Here is a 26,581-nt window from a genome sequence, read left to right as displayed (position 1 = left end):
AATATATTATTATTTAAATTTCTATCTTATTATTTTTAAAGATATTAATAATAAAATAAAATTAATTATTTAATTATGGTTATTATAAAACCAAAAAAAGAATAAATTCAATATGGAAAAAAATTCAATAACCAAATATATTATATTTACTTTTACAAAAATTCTTAACTAATTTAATATTAATTATAAATAAAAAATTGACGAGTTACGTTACGAGCCACGTGCATAGCACGTAATGCGAAACTAGTATATATATATATATATATATATATATATATATATATATATATATATATATATATATATATATATATATATATATATATATATTATGACTATTTCTTATACGATGAGTTTGAAATTTACCAAATTGGGTTAAATAACCCCGTGTCATTGGTGCGTTAACCCTTTATTCATATATTTATTATAGATTTTTCCTTTTTTTCCCGAAGATGTCAGAATTATAATTGAATAAATACAAATAAAAGTAAAAAAAATATGTCTAAAAAGAACTATGTATTATTTGAGGTTACAATTCTCTGAACCCTAAAAGTTGATTACAGAGAATCCATGAGGGTAAGACTGCATATAAACAACATATTTGGGACTGGGAGGAAGAAAAGAATGTGGAAAAGAAAAAAAATATCTATGACACAAGGTACAAGAATTGCTGCCAGTTTGATTTAGAGATGTAATTGTCCCACTTTTCATAATATGGTTCCTAAAATCCATAGATGCAACAGTAGACAATAGACAATAACTCCCAGTCTCGCTCTCGGTCGACTCATTAGAACTCGACCACCCGAAACCCTGCATATGTCAAAACAGAGCCAGCTTAGTTTCAAGTTGAATAGTGTATCAAATTCCAAGCTTATGTTTAAGTGGATTGTAAGAACGTTACCATATTCCGTCAACTCGATCTGCAACTGATTTCCCTTGCTTGGGAATCAGACCTGATGTGTTGAGAGACTTGAACACATGACCTGTCAAAGAGACGGGGAAAAAACAATGAAAACTTGTGTTCTGAAACTGAAAGAGAGTAATTTGGATATGAAAAATCCCCACAACGCAAACCTTTATCATCATCAGTTTCTATATTGTTGATCAGACTAGCAGATTCTGAATCCACATTCAGAACAAGATGGTCAGTCGACCCTTTCCGCATGGTTCGCAATTGAGCAGCGGAGGCAACTGGAGATATCCCATTCTTTCCAACTGAATCCTACATGAGAATCAAAACAATAATTTAACAGATGCAGTTCATCTATATTCAGCATAGTTAAGAAACAATGTTTAAAACACATGGCAACCAGCTGTGCACAATATTGTTTGATAAGTTTCATGTATCTTTGCCACACCCAAAAACATGCTATGACTCCTTGAAAGTGGGTTAAGCTTCAAGTCTTAGTAACTCTCAATGTCTCGACAGTGCTGACAAGGTGTCTAGTGTTACCCTTGCAGCAGACAAAAAAATTAGATATGCACAAGATCCAGTAAAAATAACTATGCTTATAATGAGGAAAAAAAATTGACATCGTTGTATGCAAGAAAAAACTATCAAACAACCGCACATGGTGACATAATGGTTCGCATAAAATGAACCCAAGCAACACTAACTGATGCAATTTTATAAAGGGAAAAATGCCCAAGCCAAAAGCATAATTTACCACATCTTCAATTTCAGATATCTCTGAGCTAGTAGGCAGTGGAGGTGCTTCAAAGATGCTTCTTTCCTGAACAACCTCTGGTGGAACAGTTTTACTTCCAAATGAATCTTCAAGCAATTTAACCTTGGTTGACAAATCATCTATGATTTTCTGGCTCCCAAGCAACCTTGAGCCAAGTTCTTGAGTTTGGAGTTTTGAACTTTTAGCTTCCCAAGTCAAGGCCGTGATCTGTTTTTCTACTTGCGGCAAAAGTCTCTGCACATTAGTAGATTTTTGGTCTCCGACAATTTCACTACCGCCCAAAGTATTGAGGATTTTCTCCAAACCCAATGTTATCTCAGACATTTCAGTCTTTATCTTTTCATAATCTTGCTTGTTTTCAGTGAGAAATTCAATCTCCTCCTTTAGATGTTCAGTTTCAAGAACCTGCATCGAGAGATTTGATTGTAGCTTCTCTTTGTCATGGGATAATGTAATCATTTGATGATGCAACTCAGGTACACTATCAATAATGTAAAATAGCTTTTGTACGCCAACAGGATTCTGGAACTTAATATCCTCAACTTCTGACTCTATAAAAGGAATTTCAACCTTCCTTATCTTATCAAGGAGAGTTTTCAATTCAGATGGCGACATAATAACATCGTCTTGTTCTGGAACAACAAACAATAGTCAGCCAGGAAACAAGTAAGCTCAAAGATTAAACAACATAATGACAAAAGTATTCACCTCGTTCTTCCATCGTGAAATTTTTATGCACAAGCTCATCTTTCTCTTTCAAATTCTCCTCTAAGGCTTCAACTTTTGCCTCTAGCTCAGAAACTCTACTCTGAATCTTATCCCTTTTGTCTATGGCATATTCATAAGCTGCTTTACTTTCTCTTAATTTCTCTTGCAAATCTTCAATTGTGAAAGCTGCCACATTGCTTGAGCTCTCATATAGTTTAGCGACAGCGTGAACCTTTTGTGTAGCCAATAACAACTTCTCTGCCATATTGTCATATCTGCTTCCATGGTCCATGTCATCAACAACAACTTCAGTTACTTCCGGATTAGTACTATGATTCAACTTTGCAAGCTCAGGAATAGAGTTCAGGTCCATGAGACTGTTCTTGGTCTCAAACTGCAATTTGTTTATGGCTTTGGTACAAGCAGACAATAAAACTCTACAATCTTTTTCTAACACGTCAATTCTTTCATCTTGTTCCCATTTATTTATTTCTATATTCTTCATTTTCTGGTCCACGGAATCAATGTGCTCAAAGATATTACTTACTGCATCATCGGTTTCCCTTAGTTTTATTAACAGAGCTTCAATAAACTCATCTATGAAGGTAGAGAAGCCTTCAAAATTGCCTGCAAGATTTGCGTTTTGCAATTGGAACCCCTCAATAGTTTTCTTAAAAAGCTTGGAAATGTTGTCAATATCTGCAACATTCAAATCGCCATCATCCATTTGTATGTCCACAGTGTTACCAATGTCATGAAGGAAAGGTTTTGTAGTCACGAGCAAATCTTCCTAGAATAAGAGAAACTGCTATGAGAGGAAAGCCAAATAGAAGCTCAACAGAAGTATCAGCACAACAGAATAATGATTTTACCTCAGTGTTAGAGTGATTTGGCAGGACTACTGAACTTTTGTCAACAAAACGGGCCTTTATTTCTCTCAAAATTAGGTCCATCTTTCTGAGCTTCTCCATTTCCTTTTCAAAATGTTGCCTGACCATGGATGGCAGACTCTCGTTTCTAATGAGCATTTGAAGGTCGCCAAGCTGATGGATGAGTTCAGTGGACCTACTTTCTATTCTGCCATTGGTTCCAGCTAATTCATCCATGCATGCCTTCAATCTGGACTCAAGTGCAAAGATTTCCTGCTCAGCAATTCTTTTTTCGCCTTCAAGCACAGAAATCTTGTTTCCTGCCTTTGTCAAAGTATCTTCCAGTGATTTCATGGTTGCAGCGGTATCCGCCAACTTACTAGTCTGTGACTCAGCTTCTTCTTTGAGCTTGTCTAGTTCATTCTCCAAATCAGTTCTTTCTGCCCGGAAACAAATGTTTTGTTCAGAAAGCAGAGAAACATTTTCCTCTGCATGAGAAAGTGCATCTTCAAGAGACTGTATAGACTCATAAGCCTCTTTCAGCTTCTCAGTTTGAATAGCAACTTCTTCTCGCATTTTCTGCAGTTCAGTCTCTGAAGCAGCTTTACTCGCTTGAGCATCTTCCAGTTGCTTCATAGTTAGAGAGGCTTGTGACTCGGCTTCTTCTTTTAGCTTCTTTAGCTCATTTTCCAGATCAGTTCTTTCAACCTGGAAATGACTGTTTTGTTTAGAAAGCAAAGAGACATTGGCCTCAGCCTGAGAGAGTGAATCTTCAAGAGATTTTAAAGTTATATTAGCTTCTGTCAGCTTCTCCGTTTGAACAGCAACTTCATCTCTCAATTTCTCTACCTCATCCTCCATCGAAGCTCTGCTCAGTTGAGCATCTTCCAGTTGATTCATAGTCAAAACTGTATCTGCCAGCCCACTGCCATGGGACTCGGCTTCTTCTTTTAGCTTCTTCAGTTCATTATCCAAATCAGTTCTTCCAACCTGCAGATGATTGTTTTGTTCAGAGAGCAACGAAACATTGGCCTCTGCCTGAGATAATGCATCTTCAAGAGACTTTATATTTCTATAAGCCTCTGACAGCTTCTCAGTTTGAACAGCAACCTCCTCTCTCACTTTCTCTAGTTCAGCTTCTGTCGCAGCTTTGCTCAGCTGAGACTCTTCTCTTTCTTTTACAATCAAAGAAATGTTATTTTCTGCAACATACAATGCATCTTCAAGAGACTTTCTAGTTTCACAAGCCTCATTAAAGTTGTTGGTTTGAGCATGAGCTTCTTCTTTTACCTTTTGCAAGTCCTCCTCGACATTTTCCTTAGCAATTTCTATTCCCCGCTTCTCTTCCGTCAGTTGAGATATGTGGCTCTCGGCCACTATCAGTCCATCTTCCAATGACTTTATACTTTCTTGTGCTTCGGCTAATTTACTAGCCACAATGGCCATTTCTTCCTTGACTCCACCCAACTCTCCCTCAGCACAAGACTTGGCACTCTGGCATTCATTAATGTAGCGTGCAAGCCAGTTCACTTTTTCTACGGGGTCTGTAAAAACTGAATCAGTAGGAAGAACAATACGATCAACTGATTCAATCACCCCATGTAACATGTTGTTGCTCTCCAGTAAGAATTGCTCAACTTGATTTTGTTGACTTTTTGCATCTAGTAGCTTAGCCTCTAACACTGGGACTTGTTCTAGATAAGCAGACAATTTACTTATCTGATCCATGTGCTCAGTAGCTGCAGATTCTTGCTTCTGTAGTACCAGTTTCAGCTTCTGAATTTCTGAATTTTTTTCATCCAGAGTAAGTTTCAAGTTTTCCCGATCCTGAAACAATCCTTTACCTTTCTTTATTGCCAAGGACAATTTCTCCTTTAACAGAGCAAATTTCTCTTCTGCTCGCTCAAGATTTTTCTGTAGAGAATCTTTTTCCTCCTTCAGTTCAGCTAGTTCTGTGGATGCCGCTCTTAAGTTATTAGAGAGATTGTTTACTTCTGATCTCGCCAGCAAATCTTCTTCTAGGAGTTTCTTAGAGAGAACCAATTCTTGATCCTTCACAAACAAGAGACTCTGCATTCTTTCAAAAACATCAGCATCAGCAGAAGATAAATTAAAAGAAGTACTACTTTGTTCTTTTATCTTCGCGAAGCATCTCTCAATGAGCATAGCCACGTCAGAAACAGTCTCTTCCATTCCAGAACCCTCCAACAACAGCCTTACCATCTGATCCTTCTCCCATAAAGCTTTGCATGCTTCTTGAGAAATTGCTTCATACTTAAGCGCTAGCTCAGCCTGCTCTGATTTAATATATTCCTTTTCTTGTAATTCTGCTACAAGAGTACCACTTAACTGGTCAATCACCTTATGCCCAACAGCCTGTACTCTAGCAATCTCATACTGCAGCTTATGTATTTCATCTTTTTCCTGTTTAACTGAATCCTTAAGCCAACTAATCCGAGTTTCCAAATCAGATGATGAAGCAGTTTCAGGAAGATCAATCAAAGATAAAGCATCTTTCAATCTGTGGAATTCCAGCAAATTACTCTTAAGTGCATCTCTCTCCTCCAAAATCCATTTGAGCCTCTGCACTGCATCCATCGATTGACATTCAGCTGGTGCATTGATCTCTGAAAATATTTCTTCAAGACTGATGAGAATTTTATTTCTTTGTGAAATCATTTCCTGCAATGATTTGACCAAATTTGCAAGCCCTTTCAGCCTCGCAATCACATCCATTGACTCTATTTCTTCTGATACACTAGTCTGAGACAAAATTTCTTCAAAATTTTGGAGAAGTGCATTCTTTTCCAGAACTGTTTTCTCCAGTGATGCAACCTGATTTACAAGCCATCTAAATTTCTCTGTAATTTCCACCGATTGAAGTTCCTCAGGTACACTGGTTTGAGATAAAGCTTCCACACAGCTTTCAAGAACTGCACTCTTTTGTGTAAGTGCTTCTTGTAATGATGCAACCAAATTTTCACATTTGGCCAGCTCCGCCCTGCATAACTCAGCAGCCTCGTCAGCATTCGACTTCTCTTTCAATTGAACCAAACATTTCTCGAGCTCGCTTGTTTGCTCAGCCAGCGAGAGCTTTAGTGAATCCCGCTGCTGAACCAGAGCCTTCCCTTTTGTCACAGCCATACCAAGCTTTTCTTTGGCGTTAGCACACCTTACCTTTTCCTGCTCAAGTGCCACCTTTACCTTCTCAAATTCTGAGTTCACAGTCTCGGCCATTGCTTTCTCCTTCTCGACTTCCTCAACCAATTTCCGATTCACATCCTCTAGATAGTTTATTTTCCCCAGCATCTCTGCTTTTGCTTTCGCGATCTCCTGCAACTCACTACGAGCAACAGCAAAAACTGATGGATACCCAAACTCCTCATGCGGCCCAACACTGAATCCACCCTCTATCAAACACAGCCTGAGTTGATCAACTTCGTAAAGAAACCATTTATACTGTTCCACCAACATAGAAGTACTTCTTTCAACATGAGCAACTTTCCCAACAACAGAATAATCCAACAACTCCTCTTGATTAACCACCATGCTAAGAACACCCATCATCCTATCAGCAACAATATCAACACTCTGCTCCACCTGAACCTTCAAATTAAGCTCTTCAATCTGTCGTTGAAGCTCCCTTATCGTGTTCTCGCTATGCAACTTGTGTTCTAATGAAACTTTAACATACCGAGAACACTCACTCAGCATCTCCCTCAGCAAACCACTGCCAACGCCGCCCACCAACACTTCTGAATTCTCACCATTACTCAAAAACTTAAGCTCATGGAGCAGATTAGCAACTTCCACGGAAAAATCCTCTTGCTCTTCCTACAAAATTAAACCCCCATTAAACAAGATTTCATTTAAATCAATAATCATTAATCAAGAAAACAAACCAACCTTGTAATCTTCAGAAACAGTTACTTCAATATTATTATCTAGGGTAACCTCATTATCAGTATTATTATCCATTTCTTGAGACTGAGTCTCTTCAATATCATCAGTTGCATCAAGAAACATATCTTCTTTACTCTCCACATGAGAATTAGCCTCTTCTGATCCCTGCAATTCAATTAATCACTTAAAAACATTACGAAAGACACGAATTATTCGACATTTCAAGAAATTAAATAAACATATGCAAAACATCAATTAATTACTTAAAAACATTACAAAAAACACGAATTATTCGACATTCAATAAATTAAATAAACATATTCATACATCAAAATCTACCTGATTAACGTCAAGAACAGGTTCAATTTTTTTTGTTTCTGGTTCTTCTTCTTCTTGAAGATGATCTCCATTTTGGAGTGCTTCGTCCTCTAAATGATTACTATCTGACATTTTAATCAATCATAACACGGAAAACAAGAAGGAAATGGATCTGCAAAGCACAAAAAGAAACCCTAGACCTTGAATTAAGAAAGTTTTTGTATAGTATTAGGGATTTTGACTTTTTTAGAAAGTGATGACTGACGTTGAAAAGAAAAATATTAAATAATAACAAAATCTAATAAATCATAGTAAAACAAAATCTAATAATTCATAGTGAAACCTATAATAACAAACTACCTAAATTTTATTTTCGGTCATTAAACTCCTTGAGTTTTAATTATAGTCGGTAAACCCTTTTTATCTATTTGAATCTAACGCTGTTAAACATTGCTGATGAGGCATTTAAAAAAAATAGAACAAAGGGTCAACGCGCCCCCTAAACTTGTGTCACGGGGTCATCTAACCCAATTTATACTTTTTTGAGCAAATAACCCTAAAACTCTTCATTTTCGGGTCAAGTAACCCCATAATTGTATTTTTAAAACGCGTAAAATACAAATCGGAGGTAAGGGATGCAAAAAAGTAATTGGATACTTCCCTAATTGTTGCGACATAATTATCCTAAATCTGTTTTTTAAAATAAATATATAAATTATGGGGTTATTTGACCTAAAAATGAAGAATTTTGGGGTTAGTTGCTCAAAAAAGTATAAATTGGGCTAGATGACCCCGTGCCACAAGTTCAGGGGGCGCGTTGACCCTTTGTTCAAAAAAAATACGTACACAAGTTTAAGGGGCGTATTGACCCTTTATTCCTTGAGATATCATCAAAATATTTTAAAAACTTCGAATACCCAAAATAACCTTAAAACCTAAATTTTAAAACATAACTAAAATAAAAGTTCCTTAAATATAATTAAATAAAAAAATCAACCACCCTCTACTCCTCCAACTGTCGCCGCCTCCACCGTCATCCGCCACTACGGTCACTATCCTCCTTCTTAGAGGAAGTATCCATCTAGATTCGTCCTTAAAGGAAGAACCCATGCATCAGCGTTCATCCTCTAAAAAGACGCACCATACGGTTCTAAGTCTTCTTCAGAGGACAAACCAGACACAATTCGTCCTCTAAAGAGGACAAACCAGTTCGGCTGAGGTTTGGAGACTGCTAGTGAGGATGGCGGTGACCGATAGAAGGGTGACGGTCGGAGTGGGGCAAGTGGATGGGTAGGAAAATTTTAAGTTTTTTTTTTTTAAGTTTATTTTGGATATTTTAAATGTTTCATTGACTTGTCAGATGGTGTGAAGCTAATCGTATATGTATTATTATTTCTAAAGTGTCACATCAGCAATATTTAACGACGTTACACTTTAAATGGACGAAAAAGATTTACTTACCACAAAATCAAAATCTAGGAGGTTCATTGATCAAAAATAAATTTAGTGAATTTGTTGTGAGAGGGTTCAAAAATCAGGGGTCATAGGCGATTGTTAGTCGATAATAGGATGATTGAGTCGTAAATAATCAACGATGATTTTAGGGTTTGATCGAACGGCAAAGACGTTAGAAGAGTGTAAACTTTACATTTTTTTTAAATTCATCAAATTTTATTAAATCCGTGGAGAAAAATTGGAGTCGGCAAGAGTCATGGAAGAAGGGATAAATTTTATCTTAATAAAAGAAAATCCCTTGAAAAGTTATATCTGACTGAAAAAATGAAAGTCCAATCTTTCAAACTGGATAACCCAAATAAAGATCGTCTAGGAATATCATTGACATAAACAAATGCCCCATCTTTACAAGAGAAGGAGCAAAAATGCCTGAAGACATTCATCGAAGGAGCTTCTGAAGCTCACAAGACTCTAAAAAGGAAACAAGGCTCCAGACATCATAGGAAGGAAGTTGCCCTAGTGGAATACCTTACTCATGACAAACATTAAAAATAAAAGAGTCTATAGGAAATCTAAGCCCATCAACGAGATGTTCCTCGAATAAAATAATCTCGTTCGGCGAACCGGAGTAATAATGAGCCCTAAAGAGGGCACCAGATTTCTTAATCTTATACCTTATTGGAAAATCATACTTGGCATGGATATCAAGAATTTGTTTGTCCGAGAGAAAACAACGAATATAATCCATGACATCTATCAAAAAATGAAAAGGCCATTTTGAAATTTCAAGGGGGGAAATGAGAATAAACAATAAAATCGAAAAGCTTCAAAGGACTAGTAAATCAAAATCACCAAAATAGATAAAAGAAAAGGCAAACTCAAAGAAGCTTCAAAAATACGAAGAAATCTAAATATAAACAAGAAAATTAAAGATAAAATCGCAAAACTAAAAACAACGAAATACCTAGAAAGAAGGAATAACAGATCGAATGAAAGAAAAGGAGCAACACAGAAGCGAGAAATCTTAAAGTTCAAGGATAAATCAAAAATTTCAGTTTAGGGAAAGAAAGCTTGAAAGAAGAAGAAAAAGAACAAATAGTAAAGCACGATCCTTAAAACAGAATGATTCTGGTTAAAAAAATCAAAGGGTTGAAACCTTGCAACGTGCACGTATGCATCTTACATAAAGGACACGTGCCCATCGTTGACACCTGTCAAAATATGTGAGCCATATCGCTAACCATGTTAAAATAATAGAAATGATAGGGAATTTAAAGAGATTCGTTGAGAATCTAAAAAAACTCGTTGAATAAAGATAAAAATCCTAAGCAAAGCTAAACCTCAAATTAGGAATAAATATCCAAAACATTAGCTTACTTGCAGGGAAGCTAATGATAGAAACTCATTTCTACATACCAAAATGATGAGTCGAGTCCGAGGGGATTACTCGAAGTAAACCTCAGGACTCGCAAAAAAATAAAAAGTCAAGACGAGATCAACATAGATAAACCATTACTGACGAGTCCGAGTCCTATAAGATTCGTCCGCTTAGAACAAAGTCCATACGATTTCGCCCAAAGAAATAATGACCGATCTCCTAGAACTCGGCAAATAAAGACTACTAAGATCTTGATGCGAATCCCATTCAGAGATCTAAAATCCAAAGTCAACTATAATATCGAAGATTACGAAGATTCTAAAAGACTCTAATCTACTATAAGAACAAGGAGTACATTCCAATTTGAAATCATTTTCCTATTGAAGAGTGCTATCTCATTTAGGGGTCATATTCCTATTTGAATTCGTATCACAAATAGGAATCACAATTCTTCCGAAAAGAAATCCTTTCCTATTTGAATTCTATAAGATACTCCCTCACTACTATATAAGGAGTTTGAGGTATACATGTATGTGCACATTAATTCAATTTACTCAATACTCTCTTAAACTCAATATTGATTTAAAGTGCTCATCGGACAACCATCGTCCGATCAGCAATCTAACTCTTATTTTACAGGTTAATTCGTTGAATAGACAAACTCCATCACTTATATATTTATCAATAATGTATTAAGCCATATTGACAAACACGACATAGCACATATTTTAAATTGTATCATAAACGAATTGAATGAGTGCGCATGTCAATCGAATTGACATACTTTAACTCAAATCATAAATGGTTCGACCTATTTATGACACAAATATGTTTAATCTCAACTATATCGTGTTGTATTGTTATGTGAATCATAAAAATATGTCTTAATCCATTTTGATACTTCTATTTTTTATATTTTTAACGCTTAATCATTTAAGAATATTTCACCTTTTTAATTTTTTTTCTTATGATTCTACCTTTTAAATTTTCAATTTTATTTTATTTCTCAATTTTTAATTTCAGTTATAGTCATTTGTTTAAATTGAAGTGGATAAATTTTTTAGAGCTAATATGATTTTAATACCAAACCTCGGTTTTTATCAGTTATAATCAATTTCAAATCGTCAGGATTAACCCATTTTAGAATATTAAGAACCTTTTCTAACCATTTTTTGAATTTACCCTAAGTTATTGCATGCAGAATTATGGCTAGAAAATGTTCTGAATATTCTAAAGTGGGCTAATGCTAACGATTTCGAAAATTTTGGTTATAATTGACAAAATCCACAAAAATTTAGTATTAAAATAAGATTAGCCCAAAATTTAAATATACCTTTCATGTTGGCTCATGTTTGAATTTTTTTACGATAAAAACGCAGATTGAAACAATTAAAAGCGTAATGTAATGATACATTTGAGTTTTTTCCAGTTCAATTTGAACAAATGCTATAATTAAAATTGAAAATTGAGAAATAGATTAAAATAAAAAAATAAAAAAAGATGGGTCATAAACAAAAAAATCAAAAAAGTGATTTTTTCTATTCTCTTTTTTAATATCTTCCGGTTTTTTTTAGTCGAACATTACATATATATATTGTTTTTATTTTCAATTTATACATTTCTTCATACATTTTAAAGAACATCTAAATATTTCATCACTATGATTAGTTGTTTTTTTTTTTCCAAAGATAGATCTATTGATGAATATAACAATACAAGAGTGAAAGTCATATGACAATAATTTTTTATATGATCTTTCAAGATTAAGCAACCAATAAAAGGCAACAAACGTGATACAAGCAAAATTAAAAAGAAGTCTAATCATGGATCCCGCAAACTTAACACAACGATAAACTGTCGGACGGGGAGTTCGACTTTCTTCTTCCGATGAGACAGAAAATCCGCTTGAACCGTTGAAGCGTAGTATTTTTGCCAACCAACTATCTTCATCATCTAAATCTATAAAGTTAAAAGTCACAAACCTCCCAATTTTTAGATCTACAAAAACTTGACTTTGAAGAACGATCAAACACTAAAAATTCTTTGTAGATCTAAAAAATCAAAGCAAAAGAGGTGGTAAAGACCTTTAAATTTATTACAACATGATAAAATCAAAAATAACCCACTTAAAATTAAAAATTTTAACAAAGATTTATTGAAATAAAGAGTAGATCTATACTACTTAGTAATACGGGCGGAGAGAAAATGATTTTTTAAAGGTTATCTTCTCCCACCCTCAAAAAGATGGAGAAAATGAAAGTTCTTTTCTAAAGAGAAGTGAGAGCACAAAAATATTAGAGAGGGATTTAGGTATGGATGCACTTTTGCTCATGCAACATATTTAATGGATGAAATAGATTTTTTATTCAAAAACTATAAATTTCATATTCCAAAAATGATTAGTTGTTGACTTGTGTCAACTTTGGAATATCCATATCTCAATTTTCCTACACATTGACAATTAATATGTTAGTTGTGTTAATATTTGTACAATTTCGCATTGTGTCAAATTTGGTGTCGTCTTACCACCACCGCCCTGGCTGCGGTGGCAACGCCTCACGTTTTTAGGATAGACGGTGGAGGTGGGGGGTTGGTCCGGTAGCATCACCACCTGCCATCAATTTCTCAAATAATACAAACATTACTAATTAAGTAGGATTTTTCATATTTTGTCATCTAACTAAATTTTATATTTTACGAAATGTATTAAATCTTCGTGAGAATTTTAATAAAGAAAACCGACTCTGAATTAAAAAAAAAATTGACATACAAAAAGGATTAACAACCAAAGGAAAAAAGAGCAATTCAAAAGAAAAACTGATATTTTTGATTTAGGCTTAAAAGCATCCATAGTGTCTAATTTTCACTTTTTATCACGGCCGTCTTTAGACTTTAATTTCCGTTTAAAACGCTATGATTTAAAAAAGAAATAAACTTTTTCCGTTCAATTTTTATCTAACATCGTTAATATCCGGTCACGTGGCACTTAAAAAGAAAATAAAAAATATATACAAATTAGTTCCACCTTATCTAACATGTCATAAAAAATACTATAATTTTTTTTAAAAACACAAAAAAAATCTAAAAAATAAACCTTCAAAATACAGTCGCCTAGCTAGTCCATCGCCACCACCTCCGCCGCCTGAGCCCACCGCCGCCGCTATCACATTCGCCGTACAAACCCACTCCCCTCACCACCGCCTCAGCCCACTCCCATCTGAATCAGTTTGTCTTCAGATGAACCAAGTTGAGTTCGTCTGAAGATGAAGACGTTTGTTCAAACTGATCTGGATTCGTTTGAAGATGAACATAATCATCAGGATCTTCACCATCTGCAACTGGCAAGGGGCGGGAGTGGATTCAAGAGGCAAAGATGATGGCGGCGGTAGCGACAATAGACAGCAATGGTGGTTTTGATTTTGAAGTGGCGGTAGTTCTTTTAAAATTCATAGATTTTACTAAATCGATGAATTTTAAATTTAGGCCTAATCACTCAAAACCTCTCATTTTTAGCCCTTTTTGCAATTAGACCCTGACGTAGGAATTCCTCCAATTCTACTTAATTTGCCTTTTTGTGTTTTAATTGTATCCAAAGTTTTAAATTGACCACTTTTCACTTGGATAAAAGTCTAAAATAAATCTTTATTTTAACCTATTTTCTAATTAGACCCTAATGTTATTTATAATACAAAAAAACCTTATTTTTCACTAAATTCACTAAATAATAATAATTTTTTTGTTCAAAATATATTAATTATCAATAATTTTTTAAAATCAAAAACCGTAAAAAATAATATCCTTTACACAAAACAAAATCAATTTTAAAAACAGTAATAAATATTTAATTTAACACAAATAAATATTATTATTTCATAGAATCCACCTCCGCTCTTTAAACTTATTCTCTTATTTATATCCTTTTTTTGTTGATTTTGTATTTTACATACTGTTTAAAAACATAATGTACATTAGTATATTTGTTTTCTGCTCCACTTTTATTACTAATCGTTTTAATAAACTATTACTTCATTTGTCCCGTTTAGGATATATATATGAACTAGAAAGACTGTAATTAATTTTCTTTTTGTTTTGATCTTATAAATTATGTTTACAGTTATAATCTAGAAAGAAAAAAGAGTTAAAAAATATTACATACAAAAATGAAATACTTTTTTTTAACGGAAAGAGAGGGAGAATAATTTTTACGAAGTTATCATCATAGCTTAATAGTATTTTATTTTGTATCAAGGAGGATATAAAATTTAAAAGGTACTTACAGTAATAGTCGCTTTAACAGTTTGACTCATTTACTTTGAAAATTCTATTTAGTAATTACTTATTTATAAATTGTATAAAAAAATTCAAAAATAAAGAAAAGATTAAAAAGAAATCTCAACAAATAAAGTGACGTTTTGAAATACTAAAACACTAAAAAAGGAAAAGAAACGACCTTTAAAATTTAAAAAGAAAAGATATTTTAGTTTTATATTTAAAAAATAACAATGTGATATATATACAAATACGAATTAGAGCAATAAATTGAGTTTAAATAAGAATGTTTTAATAAATATATTCCTTAGAAAATCAAATAGGTTTTTTTTTTCAAAGAAAATCAAATAGGTTGCATGAAGCAACGTAATATACTACTACAAATTAGGGTTTAATGCATGCATTTTCCTACAGTAAAGGGTTAATCTCCAAATGCTGAAACATTGTCCAAGGATTATTTATTTCTATAATTTGTGAGGTCAATTCATATCAACTTTTAAAGCCATGAATACCTTCAATCTCCTATAACTATGGAGTTTTCATTTCCTAATTATGGAACAAATAAATCATATATAAATCCACCAAATTCTTCAAATATAATCATCAATCCAAAATAATAGTAAACAACAAAACAAAACAAAAAAAAAATGAGGAAATTCGAGTGTTTATTCCTTTGTATTACATCATTTGTAATATGCTTATCAACTTTCAGTTCTGTGTCATATGCTCATAACAAGCCAGTTTATGATCCTCATAACTGTTCTTGTTTAGCTTCAACTGGTCAGAGCCCGTCTTCTTCGACTGGTAAGCAAGGCTCGTCGTTTGATTTCAGCAGTCAGACGCATCAGAAAGAAGCCTCTGGCGGTCAGAGTAGTCAGCAGAATTCTGAACAGAATAGCAAACAGAGTTCGGAACAGAACAGCAAACAGAGTTCTTCCTCCTCGAAAAACAACCAGGAGAAGCAAAATGATACTTCTGTAGGGGGGAAAATTGATTATTCAGGAGTTCCGAGCAGTAAAAATGATACTGCTAATGCTCCTGTCCAGGAAAATCAGAAAGATAACACCACTTCATCAACATCTGCTAATTCTACCGACACTTCAACTAGTTCGGGCCACGCAACTGGTGGCGGACAGGGAAGTGGAGGTGGAAGCGGAGGCGGACAAGGCAGTGGAGTCGGAGGCGGACAAGGTAGCGTAACCGTAGGTGGAGGTGTATCCGGAGGCAGACAAGGTAGCGCAACCGGAGGCGGACAAGGTAGCGCAACCGTAGACGGACAAGGTAGCGCAACCGGTGGCGGGCAAGGTAGCGCAACCGGAGGCGGGCAAGGTAGCGCAACCGGAGGCGGGCAAGGTAGCGCAACCGGAGGCGGGCAAGGTAGCGCAACCGGAGGCGGGCAAGGTAGCGCAACCGGAGGCGGACAAGGTAGCGCAACCGGAAGCGGACAAGGTAGCGCAACCGGAGGTGGACAGGTAGGCGGACAAGGTAGCGCAACCGGAGGTGGACAGGGTAGCGCAACCGGAGGAGGACAAGGTGGCGGACAAGGAGGCGGACAGGGTGACGTACAGGGTCACGGACAAGGTGGCGTACAAGGTGGTGGACAAGGAGGCGGACAAGGTGGATTCGGAGGCAAATTCGGAAGCGGAATCGGAAGCGGAATCGGAGGCGGAATCGGAAGCGGAATTGGAAGCGGATTCAAAATCGGATGGGGAGGCGGATTCAAATCCGGATGGGGAATCGGAGGCAAAGGCGGAGCCGGAGGGGGAGCCGGAGGCGAAGGCGGAGCCGGAGGGGGAGGGGGAGCCGGAGGCGAAGGCGGAGCCGGAGGGGGAGCAGGAGGCGAAGGCGGAGGCGGAGGCAAACTCGGAGGTGGACTCGGAGGCGGAGTGGGAGGCGGATTCGGGGGCGGAGGCGGATTCGGGGGCGGAGTCGGAGGCGCAGGCGGAGCCGGCGGTGGAGTCGGAGGCGCAGGCGGAGTCGGAGGCGGAGGATCCTATAGCAAATCATTCTCCAAGGTTTTTGCATTTGGTGATTCATTTACTGATACAGGAAATGCAGCTTCTATGGAAGGTTTTAAATCATTCCTTGGAATATTCAAAAAGTTCTATGGTTCGTCCACTAACTTAGCCGGCCATAGACTAAGCAATGGTCGAATTCTCCTTGATTTCCTCTGCGACGATCTCGGGTTGCCTCCGATTCAGGCATATAAGGAAGGAGGTGCTGCGAACTTCAATTCTGGTGCAAACTTTGCAATAGCAGGATCAACTTGTCTCTCAAGTGATTTTTTCTCTAATCACGGACTCCCTCTCAACTTTTGGTGGAAAGCAAAACCTGAAAGTGTGTTGAGTCAAGTTGATTGGTTTAACAGATTTATGCTAAATTCGGGCTGTAAAGGTAAAACTGAAGCTGAATGCAAAGCTCAGTTAGCAGACTCACTCTTCTGGGTTGGTGCTGTTGGTTTTAGCGACTATGCTCGAATTTTCGGTGCCGCTATTAATGGACGATCATTGACCGAAACTTCCGTCGATCACACCTGCAAAATGCTAAAGGTAAGAAACCAGTACATAAACAAAAATAAAAATGCTGAAACGATGTTTTCCGAGTTTTTGAAAGTTCCCAGAAATGAAATATGAAATGCTGAAATGTAAAACTCGTCAAATTTCAAATAGTTTCAGAAATTTAGAAAGCTTCAGGAAATGAAAACGAAACAATGAAACTTAAAACTTGACAAAATTCAAAAAGTTTCAGAATTTCAGAAAGTTTACAGAATTAAAAATGAAACGCTGAAACGTAAAGTTTGTCCAATATCTGTGTTACTTCTTAATGCATGCTAAATGTCCTTTTTTTTACAGTCAATGCTGGATAGAGGTGCAAAGTACATAGTTGTTCAGGGGCTACCACCAGTAGGCTGTTGCCCGGTACAAATGATGATGAATCCGTCGAAAGATCGCGATAGTTCAGGATGCTCGTCTGGAATAAACTCAATTGTACAAGCTCACAACGATCTCTTAAAGAAGAAAGTAGCCGAATTCAGCGGACAATACAACGGTTGTGTAATATCATATGCAGATACCTGGGGAGCATACAAGCAAGTATTAGCAAACTACAAAAAGTACAACTTCCAAGAGCCATTCAAGGCATGTTGTGGAACTGGAGGAGGAGGATTCAACTTCGATTTACAGGCTATGTGCGGATCCACCGGTTCTACCGCCTGTAACAATCCTCAGAATTTCATCAGCTGGGACGGAATTCACTTCACTGAAGCTATGCATAAGGTACTTGCAAATATGTTCTTCAAAGAAGGCTTCTGCACTCCATCATTTGATTCAATGGTTAAAGCTAAATTGGCTGCCAAAGCTGGTTAAGGCTTTAAATCAGGTTTGATTAGTACTAAACCAATAAAAGAGGCTTACATATGCTATTTTGATTGCTTCAATAGCTATGTTAAATGGAGCCCTGGTGGTTGATTTATAGAGTTTCAACTGTAAGATTTTTGTTTAATTTCTGCAAATAGAGGAATTTATGTAATACCGGAGGTTTATCTCCGTTGTATAGGTTATCGATCAATTGATTGAATAAAATTTACCATTGTTATATATTGTATTTGAAGTATTGTGTTGTTTTGCATAATTTTGATTGTCAAATCTGAATTTTTCAGCATAAGCTTGTGTGAAAATAAAAAAGGGAAAAACCTGTAGGACTAATAACTTATAGGTCATAAGCCTAGGATAGCATGATACTATCTTAGACTTATGACTAGGGACGGGCATTCGGTTGATTCAGATAAAACCAAACTGTATTTTCCCTACTGACTAATTAAATTATTATAGATTTTTAACCGAAACGACACTAATTTTCAAATTAACCGAAACCGAATTAGCCAAATTAACCAAAACCAAATTAACCAAATTATCGAAGTTTAAAAATTCAATACTGAACCGACCGAATAAGTCGGTTAATTTAGTTAATTCGGTTAAATATATAAAAATATAAAAATGAAAAATATTCAGTTAACTTGGTTAGCCAAAAAAAAAATTAAATTCCTGATCGTAACCAAATCAAAAACATTCATGGAACTGATGTACCGATTAGGATTTTGGTTCAGTAAGATTAACTCAGTTTCAGCTAATATAAATGAGACTGAAGTACTAGTTTGCACGCAGCAGGCAGCTAACTATATTGCACATAAATGACAATATTTAACAAAAAGCACAAAACAGAGAATATATTTTTTTTTTTGAGAAAAAGTTATAAATATAAAATTTTGAAGTTTCAAAAGTATTTTTCTAAACAAAAATAAAATACCCAAACGTAGGATTCGATGAGTTTCCATACAACATTCGAGTACTAGAAAATGTTCAAAGAATGCAGCATTAAGAATACAGAGTAATTACACTAGAAATACCATTTTTAAATCATACTCAACCAAACTCTCACACAAATCCTGCATATCGAGTGGATAAAGGCTAGATTGGCCGATATAAGGCAACCTGAACTCATGCTAGACTCTTTTCAAATGAACACCATTGTTATAGCTCAAAAGCAGAAAACAATATGGTTTTTGCTTACCAAAGTGCACATAAACCTCTAGCCCTAAGTCCCAAGTCATCTAATGTGCAAATGTAATAAGTTCATAAGCTTGAGGTTAGATTATGTGGGAAACGAACCTTTACGAGAATGCAAGTTTGAAATTTGATTATGAGAGCACTGTCATATGGAAACTCAGACAAGCACGAGATGCCATCGATCCTTTTTTTGTTGCCGTGCGCATCACAGACGAATGTGCTTACCAGACTGTTATTTACGTAATTACATGTGATGGAGATAAATGTGCTTACCATACTAATATTTACATTTGATGGTTGGCTTTTGCTAACTGTACATTGATCCTCTTATGCACTTCATTTACATGAGATACTCGTAATACACTAAGAAAAGAGCATCTGGATAGTATTTTGGCAAGCTATTGATATAGAGGTAGAACCGCAACAAATCCTCCTTGGTAATTGTTTTTGGATCGACTACGTCATTGTTACAAGTGAGCACCCACAGGTCTTCCGAGTTAACTCTCTTTAAGCTACCGCGGCAAAAGGGGCAAGATTCGGACCTCGTGTTCCTGTAGTTGACAAGGAAAATCAGAGTCAGCGCAGCAAAACGGTAACTCTATTCTACATCAACTCTTCCTAATAAGCAGGATGTTAAAAAAAAGACTTGACATCTGTGGTTACCAATTGCGGTAGCATTTGATGCACATTGCATGGCAACAATTAGGCAGGACCACTTTTGTGCAGGGCTCCAAGCAAATTCCGCATTCATCTTCTCTCTCCAATTCGATATTTGCAAGCTTATAATCTCCTTCCACCTTCTTTTTTGCTGAAATCTCCACTCCCAAATTAACACCCTCTAACTCTTCCAAATTACTATGAAGCCGTTGAAGAGACGGTAATATAACACCTACATTTTGGTTTTCATAAAAATATAAATAGATTCAAAGAAAGCACACACGCAATAACTATTGAAGCAGACAATCTTAACTCTATCAGAATAGAAAATGCATCTTACATACCGTAGAATTCCTTAATTGTTGCTTTTCTTCCGTGCGTAGGTAAGTTTGGTCTGCCATCAGAATATACCTGCTTCACATCATCAAAGAGTAAGGAATACGAAATGCACAAGTTATTTACAACAAGTAATTAAAAAAACCATCACTTTCGGAATCAATAAGCTAAAAAGTAAAGCCAACCTTATATACAAATATGTGAAACAGATTCAAATATCTTGGAAGCAGACATATCCAAGATAAATCTATCCGTTGCAGCAAAAAAAGCAAGATGGGAGTCCATTGATTATAAACTAGTTTCATCTGAAGACGCGCGCCACGCTTTCCTCTAGGAATTTCACCGGCCCTAACGAACCATGGTTCAAATCAAACAGCAAATTAGTTCAAACAATTCACATTGTAATCAACTATATTAGACTTAAAGCTCACAATACTAACCGCTAAAAAGCTCCCAACCAATTCACATTCTAAAATTAGCCAAAGCAATGCCACTTAAGCTAAAATTGTTTAGGCATAAAAAGTAACATCATCAAGATAAAACATGTTTCCATATATATATACAAATATTCAAACACACACAAATTTGCAGTTTTTGTTTATGTTCAACTACAACTACCCACCTTCTAAATATAATCAAAATTTAAAACTTGCACAAACCAACTCAAAATCCAACATAAAAAAAAATTCACCCTCATGATCAAGCTAGTCCATTTTATTATAAAAAAGAATTTGATCATCAATACCAAAAAAACAAGAGAAAACCAATGAGCTATTGCTCAAAAATGGTATAAGCGTCGGACAACGTTCATTCTGCTAAAGTCGTGAGTTCAATACCTCATACAACCGCTCCTCTTTACCAATTACCAAAAAACAAGAAAAAACCAATAAGCTATTGCTCAAAAATGGTATAAGCGTCCGACAATGTTCTGCTAAAGCCGTGAATTCAATTTCTCCCATAAACGCTCTTTTTACTTATTACCAAAAATGAAAAACCCGAAAAGAAATTTCTGATCTTTTTACTTACAAAGCATTAGCAAGTTGAATATCAGCCTCTAAAACCTTGAGAGAATCTTGATAAGAAGAGTGACCCAGTTGCAGATACATAATTTCCATAACCACCCACTAAAACAAACACAGAAAGGAATTAAAATAGGTAACTGGGTGTTTGGTTTTCTGGTGTATCAACAAAGAAAAAAACCTAATCCACCACCAAAAGGCACTAAAATATACCACAAAGAAGATGAAAAAAAGTTCATAAAATTAAAAAAGCTTTGCTTTTTTGGGCGGCTATGATAAAGACTGGTTTTTTAAAATAATATATGGTGGGGTCATATCATAAAAGAAAGAATAAATAGAAGAGGTATGTAAAAAACAAATTTCAAATTTTTATTTTTTTTAGCGATTTAATTTTAACGAGATATAATACATCATTTTTTAATTTTTATAATTTATAATCCAAACTGTTTTTCGGTAATTTTATACATACGTGATAATTATATTAAATACATGTATTGGTATATTAAATTCAACGTTTTAAAAAAATTTAAATGAAATGCTAACCTTTCGTATTTTTATATTTTATAGCTAAAAAATAAAATAAAACTATCAAAAAATTAATTAGAGCTATAAATTATAAAAATGATAAAAATTAAAATTTATTTTATAATATTTTAAATGTTGAAATTAAATCGTAATAAAAATAAAATAATAAAATTTGTTTTAGCAATACATTAAATAAAAAGAATTCATAGAAGGTAATACGTGTAATTGTATGACGACGATGATCAATGATAGTGGTGAAGTGAGTGCCATCTCTCTTTGTTGTGCTGAGGATCCTTTTTATTAATTCATTTTGTTCTTATCTATAATTTTTTGGTATTATATTTCCTTTTCACATTCTTTTCCTCTTATTACAAGTTACCCATAATTGTTCTTCCTATTATACACATGTGGATTTGAGGAAATTACACTCTTTATGTTTTCTTAATTTTCTTTTTGTAAAAATATATTTTAATATTTTATTGTTGTAAAATTATCTTTTTTAACTCCTAATAAAAATATGCTCTTTTCTTTTCTATATATCAGTTAATAATCTATCAATGATCTACCAATAATATACCAATGATCTACCAAAACGATAATTTTTTGATAAAAACAATTAGAGCATATTTTTATAAATATTTAACTAAAATAGATATTTTTATAGAAAAACCTATAAATTTGGACATCATGTTGATTTTAACTCCTTATCTCTTTGTTAATGATTTTTTCAATTATAAGGATGGGATACAATTTATGTTAATATTTAAATTATATTTATTACTATAAGGAAAAAAGTTATATGTTTTATATTAAAGTTGTATATGCATCAACTTTTAAAATTATGTTATTATATTTCTTTAATAATTCTCAGTTTTTTTTTATAAAAAATTAAATTAGTACGTGAAATTTAAATAATAGACGAAAAAGGAAATTTTATACATGTACATAAATAAATCATATTTGTCATTTCCTTATAACAAATTTGCTTAGGAAGCCCCTATTTCAAAAAGTTATTTTCTAGTCTCTTTATTTGCTAAATTTCGCTTTTTGTACTTCTTTTCATTTTTCTTCTAAACACAAAAAAAAGGAATTAAAAACCAAAATTTGGTAATTACAGAGAATAAGATAATTTTTTTCAAAAAAATGAGTTTTTTTTAATAAAAATAATTAAATTTTAGGATGGATTTTGTCTAATTGTTGATTACTTATTATTCCATCTTCCTGAAAAGTATGAAAATTGAATATTTTAGGTGTGTACAAAGTCATAGTCATTATAGTTTAAGTTGGCTAATAATTTTGTGGTTGATGATTATTTAATTGGCTTTGTGAACTGGGAGACAGTTAGGTTCTTGATAAATTAATCCTTAATAATGGAGCTAATAATATTATCCATAACCACAATTAAATAACCACTTGTTTACTCTTCTTCTGATACCAAACGTGTGATTTAATTAATACAAACATTATTACAGATTTAGAAGATCATAGTTGTGAGATAGCATTAATAAAAAAATCAATACGTATTTAGTAAGATAACATTATTCTTTCTATTGTATTATTCTCAATTTGTCCCACTTATTACAAAATCATGTACACAACCTAAATTAAATAGTTTTAATTCGCAATTTAAATGGTAAACGAATGGTTTCAAAAAATAAAAATAGTAAACCAATGAGTTATAATTTTAATGATATAAACGCTGGACAACAAACTGTTAAGTCGATGGTTCAATTTTTTCCAACATGTACATTACTTATGAGATTTATCCATAAGTAGAAGATTCTCGGCTCTGATATTTATCGTTGAACCTTTAAAAATTTATATCATTAATTTAGCATTTTTTTATTTATTTTGAATTTAATTTTTATTTTCTTTTTTTTATCGATCGGAGTTACAACTGAATCGTACTTATCATGTATCAAATAATACTACAAGTCCTAAATTATACATTTGGTTATTTATTTCTCAGTCATACAAAAAAATGATAAAAGTGTTTTCCAATTAAGTGTAATTGCATAAAAATCATGAATTTTAAATGTTTTACAGTTCTAACATAAATTTTTAATTTTGATAATGTCAAACACCAATTTTCACATTTTTACAATTTCAAAAACAAAGCAATTTTTCGTTAAAATTTTACTGATGTGGACATCGGAACAGTATATATGCCGGTGTCATGTCAGCATTTATTTTCAAAAAATTGATCTATGTTTTGAATTGAAAAAATAGTTTATGCTTTAAAATTGTCAAAATTAAATTTTTTAATTAAAAATTTAAAATACGCTAAACTTAGTGATTTTTTAAAACAATCAAAATTTTCAATTAATTACATATCTTTGATTTGATTTCAATTATTGATATAATTAATTCGAATCCAAGTATAATAACAACCCTAAAATTAATAAACTAAACTACTCCGTTTGATTGAACCACCTAACAATCTGGCAGGAGCATCTAAGAAACCCTAGGCACCCATTAATTTGGAGAACATCATTATTAAATAGCAATATATGATTGATTAATATATAGGAAAAGAAGAATATTAGGTTGTCAAGTCTAAGTTTGTTGCCCCTTATTTATTTCCTATGTCATGACTATTATCAAACAACAAATTAAATAAGGCAAAATTTATATAGAGACCCCTCTATTTTATCAGTTTTATTTGAAAGGGCCATATCTCAAAGTTGTTTACATTTGGATCCCTGTATTTGTCAAAATTCTGATTTTCAGGTCTTTTTAAAGGACTGGAGAAACAAAAAAATTGCTGGTAGAGAGACTGGAAAAAACTAAAAAAGATATGAAAATTAAAAATTACTATATAAATAGAGGGACCAGAATAATAAAAAATAATATAAGAGTTTTTTAAATAAAAATAATATAATACAAAGGTCTTAAATGAATTTAGCCATCAAATAATTCTTATCATCTAGATTAACAACAAAAATAGGAAGCCCATGTTGACTTCCGCTTAAATAAGGACCACTTGATTTCAAATAAATAAATTGGTAAGATCAAAGTTTTAGGTATATGATTATGGGGTAATTGATTTGGGTATCCAAATTACTCTTTCTTTCTTTTCAATTTTAATGACTACATATTCATACTTTTAATTTTAATTATTACTCCATCCGTTTTGAAATATTTGTCGCTTTAGAGGAAAAAATTTGTTTCATAATACTTGTCATTTTAGAATACCAAAAAAGCATTTATTGATATTTTTCCACATATATCCTTCATTTATTCATTGAAATAATATAAAAATACAAATAAAGAATCATAGTAATTAATATTAACAAGTTTTAAGAAGGGTTAATTTAGTAAAAATACATACAAATTTTGATATTTTTATTGCTTTCTTAATTTATGTGAAAATGGCTAAAACGACAGCTATTTTAAAATGGAGGGAGTATTATTTTTTCAAATGAGGTAGTGGCCTAAATGCGAAAACCAGATTTTAACATATCAGAATTTACTAGTTTTATCTTGAAAGCTTTTCACACATAATTTACGCATAAGGAAAATAAAATGGTACAAATTGATAATTTATGAAACATTTTTCCTAATTAAATAAATTAATTCAAACACCATCTACTTCATATCCGCAAATATAGTTTATTAGTGGAAACATATTATTTAAATTTTGACTTTTTTATATTCTAATTAATATTTTAAACATTAAACCGATAACGATTTTGTGTATTCAGTAGTTCACGGTCCAACTAATCTAATCAACTGTTTGAATAAAATTAAAATATATACATATTTATAAGATCCTCTTAGAATAATAGAAAAATAGAATTAAATTTTAAATATGAACTTTTATCTACACTATATATAAAAGCACGGATAGGGGAGGGGGGACATACACTTTTACTAAAAAGCCCTTATTAATTGATTATATAATTAAAGGTTTTATAGTATACAAATTATATATAGCTAAATATAAAATAAAAATAATTGTTTGATTTATATAGAATTCTATTGTATTAAGGAAAGTATTAAACTTAGCATTCATAAGGAAATTAAGATATTTGATTTTTGTTTCTGAAAGAGTAAGCTATTATAAAGTTTATAGAATTCTATTCCAATAAGTAAAACATTTACTACTATTTGGTATGGAGACCGAATATATAAAGACTACTATTCAAAATTATGGTAATGTTTTTAAGTTCAGCCGCATTTGATTATTGTAATATAATTAATTTAAAAATTATGTACGTTATTGTTAATTTGCTAATTCAGTTTGAAGTAATATTTTGTGAGTGTGCTTCACCGTGGTGGTACAAAAACTTGCTCCTATTTTTCAGCTTTCATCTTATTTTCCTATTTTATTACTAATTCATTATTTCAGTAGCACCTGCTCTCAATTTATTTGACCACATTTGAATCTCCACCAAATACAGTAAATATCAAAATTAATACATCATATCTACTTTGTTTTTTTATGGACGATTTATTTTAACGTAATCAATTTTAATTTACTTCTGACCTCATCGAAATTATTTTGATTTAATTTATTATTTTGGGTTGAATGGGTTAAGAATCGGAAAGTTTTTTGTTGATATTATTTTATCTTTTACAAACCAAAACAAAGAAATAAAAATGTATTATTGGACCTTATGAAATTGATCTATAACACTAACATAGTTAAATACTTCTAATATAATAATATAATTAATGAATTTAAAAAAAAATCGACTACTTTAATTAATAGTCATAGACTTATAATCCAACTCATAAAATATTTTCTAATTCAATAAATACTCAACCTAATTTAATACAATAAAAAATTATTGTAATTAATATAATAAATATAACTCGACTCATAAGATATTTCTTAATCTAATAAAACTCTAACTAATTTAATATTAATTATAAATACAACATATTA

The 26,581-nt window shown here is 33.3% G+C and overlaps 3 protein-coding genes across 4 annotated transcripts; 1 reads left to right on the top strand and 2 right to left on the bottom strand.

The window, feature by feature from the left end:
* Window positions 1-488: 488 nt before the first annotated feature.
* LOC126655928 (trans-Golgi network-localized SYP41-interacting protein 1) lies at window positions 489-7,766 on the bottom strand. The gene is made up of 8 exons (XM_050350311.2): window positions 7,508-7,766; window positions 7,172-7,333; window positions 3,269-7,099; window positions 2,397-3,186; window positions 1,668-2,320; window positions 1,075-1,222; window positions 902-983; window positions 489-810 (listed from the first exon to the last, which is right to left on the bottom strand). The coding sequence occupies exons 1-8, from the start codon at window positions 7,616-7,618 to the stop codon at window positions 708-710; spliced, it is 5,880 nt and encodes a 1,959-aa protein (XP_050206268.1). The 5' UTR covers window positions 7,619-7,766; the 3' UTR covers window positions 489-707.
* A 7,418-nt stretch (window positions 7,767-15,184) lies between these two features.
* LOC126655930 (uncharacterized) lies at window positions 15,185-18,184 on the top strand. Its single transcript, XM_050350313.2, has 2 exons — window positions 15,185-17,137; window positions 17,441-18,184. Exons 1-2 carry the CDS (start codon window positions 15,236-15,238, stop codon window positions 17,951-17,953), a joined length of 2,415 nt encoding a protein of 804 aa, XP_050206270.1. The 5' UTR covers window positions 15,185-15,235; the 3' UTR covers window positions 17,954-18,184.
* Window positions 18,185-19,256: 1,072 nt separating this feature from the next.
* On the bottom strand, window positions 19,257-21,403 carry LOC126655942 (E3 ubiquitin-protein ligase AIRP2-like). Of its 2 annotated transcripts, none has more exons than XM_050350354.2 (5): window positions 21,173-21,403; window positions 20,332-20,494; window positions 20,155-20,224; window positions 19,817-20,042; window positions 19,257-19,704 (listed from the first exon to the last, which is right to left on the bottom strand). In XM_050350354.2, exons 1-5 carry the CDS (start codon window positions 21,259-21,261, stop codon window positions 19,494-19,496), a joined length of 759 nt encoding a protein of 252 aa, XP_050206311.1. In that variant the 5' UTR covers window positions 21,262-21,403; the 3' UTR covers window positions 19,257-19,493. The 2 variants fall into 2 exon arrangements, with proteins under 2 accessions (XP_050206311.1, XP_050206312.1); XM_050350355.2 differs by having other exon boundaries at window positions 20,155-20,221; window positions 21,173-21,401.
* Between the last annotated feature and the right edge of the window lie 5,178 nt (window positions 21,404-26,581).

Source organism: Mercurialis annua, linkage group LG7 (genome assembly GCF_937616625.2).
Source record: "Mercurialis annua linkage group LG7, ddMerAnnu1.2, whole genome shotgun sequence".
Classification (NCBI taxonomy): Eukaryota; Viridiplantae; Streptophyta; class Magnoliopsida; order Malpighiales; family Euphorbiaceae; genus Mercurialis; species Mercurialis annua.
The sequence above is the reverse complement of the archived record's forward strand: the minus strand, read 5'-3'. Positions and strand labels throughout refer to the sequence as shown.

What these genes read in the sequence shown, in the direction of transcription:
- LOC126655930 (XM_050350313.2), top strand. Translation starts at nt 15,236, where the DNA reads ATGAGGAAATTCGAGTGTTTATTCCTTTGTATTACATCATTTGTAATA. An exon ending in ACACCTGCAAAATGCTAAAG is followed by an intron (nt 17,138 to 17,440) that starts GTAAGAAACCAG and finishes TTTTTTTTACAG; the next exon opens with TCAATGCTGGATAGAGGTGC.
- LOC126655928 (XM_050350311.2), bottom strand. Translation starts at nt 7,618, where the DNA reads ATGTCAGATAGTAATCATTTAGAGGACGAAGCACTCCAAAATGGAGAT. An exon ending in CTGTTCTTGACGTTAATCAG is followed by an intron (nt 7,334 to 7,507) that starts GTAGATTTTGAT and finishes ATTGAATTGCAG; the next exon opens with GGATCAGAAGAGGCTAATTC. An exon ending in AGAAACTGATGATGATAAAG is followed by an intron (nt 984 to 1,074) that starts GTTTGCGTTGTG and finishes TCTCTTTGACAG; the next exon opens with GTCATGTGTTCAAGTCTCTC.
- LOC126655942 (XM_050350354.2), bottom strand. Translation starts at nt 21,261, where the DNA reads ATGGAAATTATGTATCTGCAACTGGGTCACTCTTCTTATCAAGATTCT. An exon ending in ATTCAACTTGCTAATGCTTT is followed by an intron (nt 20,495 to 21,172) that starts GTAAGTAAAAAG and finishes ATGGTTCGTTAG; the next exon opens with GGCCGGTGAAATTCCTAGAG. An exon ending in AACAATTAAGGAATTCTACG is followed by an intron (nt 20,043 to 20,154) that starts GTATGTAAGATG and finishes ACCAAAATGTAG; the next exon opens with GTGTTATATTACCGTCTCTT.